Genomic DNA, 5,438 nt, shown 5'->3' on the forward strand with positions numbered 1-5,438 from the left:
ACTGCCATCCCCATCACTGCCTGCACCTCCAGGCCCATCGCTGCCTGCACCATGAAGCCCGTGTGACACCAGCCTACATGGGTCTCATGTCCTCAGGGACTGCCGGCACAGGATCACAACAGGACACAGCTGGGAAGGGAAGTGAAGGCAGGGGAGGGGCAGGCAGGGGCAGGCAGGGCTCACCCGCACTTCCTTGTAGAGGCGCAGGCAGCTGTGGTTGAGGATGAAGTAGCGGTCGTGGAAGCCGGTGCTCAGCCCCAGCCCCAGCAGGTTCCTCTCCTCCCGGAACTTCATCATGCCGTGCTTGCAGTCTCCCACTCTGCTGGCTGGGGGCACCCGCCTGAGCGGCTCCGGCCCCCCAGGGGGGTCAGGCCCCCCCGGGAAGGGTGCGGGGTGCAGCTGGACTCCATCCCCTAGCCCCCGGCATTGCAGCCCACCAGATGCCACCCTCTCCCAGCCCAGGCAGGGCAGCACCCAGCCACCACCCCTATCAGGGTCTCCCAGCCACAACCCCATATTGGGAGCTCCCACCATGATCCCATTCTGGGGTCTCCCAGCCCAGTGCTAACTGGGCTGGTGCCAGCTCCCCTTGCACAGCCAGACAGGAAGCAGCCCTGGGATGGCTGATCCCTTGGGGATCTCCTGCAGGGTCGCAGCTGGCAGGACGGAGGGCTGTTCCTGTCCCTGTCCCCATCCTCATCCATTACATCCCTGTCCCCAACCCCAAGTCCATCCCCTTCCCTGTCCCCATCCCATCCCAGCCTATCCCATCCCATCCCTGCCTATCCCATCCCATCCCTGTCCCCAGTACCAACTCTGTCCCATCCCTGACCCCAGCCTCATCTCCATCCCCTTCCCTGTCCCCATCCCATCACATCCCTGTTCCCAGTCCCAACTCCATTCCATCCCTGACCCCAATCCCAGCTCCATCCCATTCCCCATCCCATCCCGTCCCATCCCTGTCCCCAACTACAGCTCCATCCCCCTCCCATCTCATTCCATCTCCATCCACATCTCATCCCATCCCACCCCATCCCCTCCAGGTCCTCACCGAGGTAGATGAGCATGTTCTCCATGGACATCTGCTTCTTCACCACCAGGTAACTCTCTGTCCCAAGGCAGTGCAATATGGGCAGGACCTTCTCTGAGTAGTGCAAGGGCCGTTCTGTGGGGCCAGGAGACAGGCAGGGCTCAGGGAGCACCCCGGGGGCTGGCACCCAGCAAGAGGGAGGTCACACACATGTCCCAAGGGTCTGCTACAGTGCTGCCTGTCCCAAGCAGACCTCCTGTGCAGTGCCATCGCCTTTTAATTGGATTCATTTCACGCTGCTACTTCTGCTTCCCGATTGTCCGCCTAGGAGGTAACTTTTGGCTGGGTCCTGCGGGGACTGGATGGTGGCGGAGGAGCATTTGCCAACAAGTGGTGCAATGGCAAAACATATGTGTTCAGAACCCGTGTGTGAGCTGCACATGTGCTGGCGAGGACAGGCACAGGGGCATTTCAAGCATCTCAGACATGCACGGTGCCACTCGAGCCAAGGGTGAGAGGAGGGTTTTATCAAAGGTCAGAGGTGAACAGTCAGTTTTATGCTAATTGTAGCCCCTGAGGGTCATCATGGAATCATGAAAGGTTTGGGTTGGAGGGATCTTTCGGGGTCACCCAGTCCAACCCCCTGCAGGGAGCAGGGACATCTGCAACTAGAGCAGCTTGCTCAGAGACACAAGGGACAACCTGACCTGACATGGGGCCAGCGATGGGGCTTCTCCCACCTCTCGGGGAAACCTGGGCCAGGATCTCCCCACTTTCAGCATCAAACATCTCTCCCTTCTCTCTGGTCTCAATCTCCCTCTTCCACTTGAACCCATCACCCCTTGTCCTGGCCCAACAGACCCTGATCCAAAGCCCCTCCCCAGCTTTCTCAGAGGCCCCTGGAAGCACTCAAAGGCTGCACTAAGGTCTCCCCGCAGCCTTCTCTGCTCCAGCCTCAACATCCCCAACCCTCTCCCCTGGCCTCCCAGCAGAGGGCTTCCACCCTGCCAGCATTGCTGGGGCCTCCTGTGGCCCCGCTCCAGCAGCTCCCTGTCTCTGCTGTGCTGAGCAGCCCAGAGCTGGACCCAGAAGAGGGGCAGAAACCTCTCCCTTGACCTGCTGGCTCCTGGGTGGTTTTCAGCTGAGTGCAGTGCTTCGGTGCTTCCCCAAGCAGGGAGAAGCCCGAGCTTGACAGCTTGGGGTTGGTAAGGACCAAACCCACAAGACCCAGCAGCAGGAGCTTAAGGCAGGACCAGGGTCTTATCGTGCTCACACTAAGCCCTTGCTCACTGCCGCCTTTGGGCATCCCAGGGCTGCTCCCTTTGGTGTCTGGAGAGCCCAGACACCCCCTACCAAGCATTAAAGGCATTTGAACACCTAAGGATGCAGAGAGATGCCCTGGAGGTCCTGGCCCAGACCACTGGCCCATCTGCTGCACTTGGCCACATGCAATCTGGATGCAGCAAGCAAAGCCACAGCACTGCAGCTGTTCTCCCCTGAGCACCTGGAGCCCAGCCTGGCATTGCTCCATGGTGCGGTCTCCATGGGAGCCTTCTCATCCCCATCCTCATCCCCATCCCTATCTCCATCCTCTTCTCCATCTCCATCTCCACCTCTACCTCTATCTCCACCTCTAGTCCCATCTCCATCCTCATCTCCATCTCCATCCTCTTCTCCATATCCACCTCCGACCCCATCCCCATTCCCATCCGTGCCTTCATCTCTGTCCCCAACCCCACTGCCCTCACACCCCCGCACCAACCTGCCTCCTCCCTCTCGTTCACTTCAAAGCAGCTCCAATAGTCCTTCTCCTTCATCGTGATTTTCCTTCGGTCCAGGATCTCGAAGGTGAGCTCCTCGGCTGTCATTGTGGCTGGGATCTGGGGATTGTGGGAGGGAGGGGACAGGTCTCCATCGGCCTGTGTCACCCACATGCCAGCCCAGAGCATCCCCCCTGTGCCACCATGGAGATTTGGTTCCCATCCCCTCTGCATCCTCTTCTCCACCACCCACCTTGACGTGCTGCTCTGCCTCCGTCTTCTTCTCCTCTAGGTAGACAGTGCAGATGAAGTCCCCGGCTTGCTAGAGGGCAACAGAAAAGAACTTCAAACTGCGGCTTTCCACCCGTGGGCTAAATCCCTCTCACCCAGCATGGACACGCCCTGCCTGAGGCATCTCCAGAAAGTGAGGTCCCCATGCAAGAGAGGGAACCCCAGGAAGATCTCTGTGTCCTGGACCCACCTGTGTCCCACTGGACGCTGCCTCCCGCATCTTCATGATAGCCATGATCTCGTCCTGCTGCTTCTTCATCTCTTGGTCGTTGACCTGCCAAGGAAAAGGAGCCCAAGAAGCCATCAGGGCTGACCAGATCACCCTTGAGTTTCACTGCGGCAGCATACGTGGGTCCCCAGAAGAATCTGCTCCCCTGCCCAGCAGTGCCAGCAACTCCAGGCTTGGAGTCTCCAGGGCTTGCAGACATGGAGCCCCCTCCCCTCATGTCCAAATCAGGAAGATGTCTGCAGACAGAGCAGATCTAGCTGCCACCTCCCCATCCCTTGGGAATTGTCCAAACAACCAGAGCAACACCAGAGGTGGGGGATGAACCTACATTAAAGATCTTCACGTAGTGGCTGATGAGGTCTTCCACCACGCGTCCTGCCTTGTAGTCCTTCCCGTCTGTCTGGAAGAGTGTGGGCCCAAAAACAATGGCCAGGTTGTGTGTGTTCATCTGGTTCTCCCTGGAGAAGAGCTGGACCCTGTGGAGCACACCATTATGATTCCTGCTCCGGAGCCCCTCAGGAATCCCCCTTTCAGCCTTGCCAAGGGGAACACGCCCCACACCGAGACATGATGCTTGGCTTTGGGCACGGCTTGTCCCCAAATCCCACTCCTTTCCTTGCTTGGGATGTGGATGGAGGGACAATGGCTCTCCTCTGCCCCACAACCTCCCCAGGACCCCATAGAGGGCAGGGTGATGCCCCATGAGGGCTTGGGGACCCCGGGCTTGGCTATGCCGTGGATCTGCCACCCATGCCATACCGAAAGAGGTGGTTGATGAGCGCCTTCAGCGTGGCCCGGTTCACTGTGGGGAGGGTGCCCAGGAGCCGCCGGTACTCGCTGATCTTTGCCTCCTCATCCTCCAGCGCTGTGAGAGGGGCAGGAAGGAGGGAGTGAGCACGGAGGGGTGTGAAGGTGAGATGAAGACCCATGATCCCACCATCCCCTCTCCGGACCCCACCTCAGACCCTCCTGCCCCACTGTAAGGATGGAGCATCCCAGCTCCATGGGGCCAGAGCTTCCCACAGCCAGAGCTTCCCAGCTCCTTGAGCTAGAGTACTCCAACTCCACCGGGCTGGAGTGTCCCAGCTCCATGGAATCCCAGCTACATGAGGCCAGAGCTTCTCAAGGCCAGAGCATTCCAGCAACATGGGAATGCAGCATCCCATCTGCATGGGGCCAGAACTTCCCAGATCTGAGGGCTCAGAGCTTCCCAGCTCCATGGGAGTGGAGCATTCCAGCTCCATGCAGCCCAGAGCATCCCAGCTCCCCAGGGCTGGAGCGTCTGAGCTCCATGGGGCTAGAGCATTCCAGAGGTGGAGCATCCAAGCTCCACAAAATCAAAGAATCCCATTTCCATGAGGCCAGAGCTTCCCAGCTCCATGAGGCTGGAGCATCCTAGGGGTGGAGCATCCCAGGTCCACGGGACTGGAGCATCACAGCTCCACAGGGCTGGAGTGTTTCAGCTTTATGGGGCTTCAGCATTCCAGGGATGGAGCATCCCAGCTCCACAAGATAGGATCATCCCAGTTCCATAGGATTGGAGCATCCCAGCTTCAAGGAGCCAGAGCATCGCAAGGCTGGATCACCTATGTGGGTCCAGAGCATCTCAGCTCCATGGGCCCCGAGCATCCCAGCTCCATGGAGCTGGAGCATCCATCTCCACAGCACTGTGGTTTGTGGCTGTTTTGCCGCTGGGTGCATCCATCCTCGGTATTCAGGGGCCAGATACAGAAGCAAAAGGGGGTGGGGTTCTGGCTCTCTGCCCTGTCTCAGCCCCAGCTGTGTCACAGCACAGGGCTAAACAGGGTCAGCGTGGGTGTGTTCTGCTCCCCACCCACTGCTAGAGACCCACATGGGTCTCTCTCCCCACCACACAGCCCAAAGGAGAGGACAAGGAGGGCTGCAGCAGAACTGGGAAGCCCGACAACCCCCTCAGCAGGCCCCCCAGGACTCACCTGTCGCCTGCAGCCAGTCCTGGCCCCACCGCCCGGTGAAGAGCCCATCCCCGAGGTCACGGAAGAAGCGTTTGAGGGTGTTGGCAACATCATCCACCTGGTGCTCGCCCTCCTTCAGGCAGATGCTGCGGGCATCCCGGCGCAGCATCTCCAGCAGGCTGGTGGTCTTCGAG

The 5,438-nt window shown here is 59.6% G+C and overlaps 1 protein-coding gene across 1 annotated transcript in view; it reads right to left on the reverse strand.

Annotated features, from left to right (window-relative positions):
• Nucleotides 1-183: 183 nt before the first annotated feature.
• The window catches only part of ARAP1 (ArfGAP with RhoGAP domain, ankyrin repeat and PH domain 1), a gene marked incomplete at both ends in the record, with an annotated part of 10,680 nt that continues 5,425 nt past the window's right edge, over nucleotides 184-5,438 (reverse strand). The window contains 8 exons of the mRNA XM_010137393.1: nucleotides 184-326; nucleotides 1,052-1,165; nucleotides 2,793-2,910; nucleotides 3,044-3,112; nucleotides 3,272-3,355; nucleotides 3,639-3,786; nucleotides 4,070-4,175; nucleotides 5,266-5,438. The exon at nucleotides 5,266-5,438 is cut by the window's right edge and continues 24 nt beyond it. Of these exons, the coding sequence (XP_010135695.1) occupies nucleotides 184-326; nucleotides 1,052-1,165; nucleotides 2,793-2,910; nucleotides 3,044-3,112; nucleotides 3,272-3,355; nucleotides 3,639-3,786; nucleotides 4,070-4,175; nucleotides 5,266-5,438 (955 nt within the window). The remainder of the gene's footprint in view (nucleotides 327-1,051; nucleotides 1,166-2,792; nucleotides 2,911-3,043; nucleotides 3,113-3,271; nucleotides 3,356-3,638; nucleotides 3,787-4,069; nucleotides 4,176-5,265) is intronic.

Source organism: Buceros rhinoceros, unplaced genomic scaffold (assembly GCF_000710305.1).
Source record: "Buceros rhinoceros silvestris isolate BGI_N320 unplaced genomic scaffold, ASM71030v1 scaffold41725, whole genome shotgun sequence".
NCBI lineage: Eukaryota > Metazoa > Chordata > Aves > Bucerotiformes > Bucerotidae > Buceros > Buceros rhinoceros.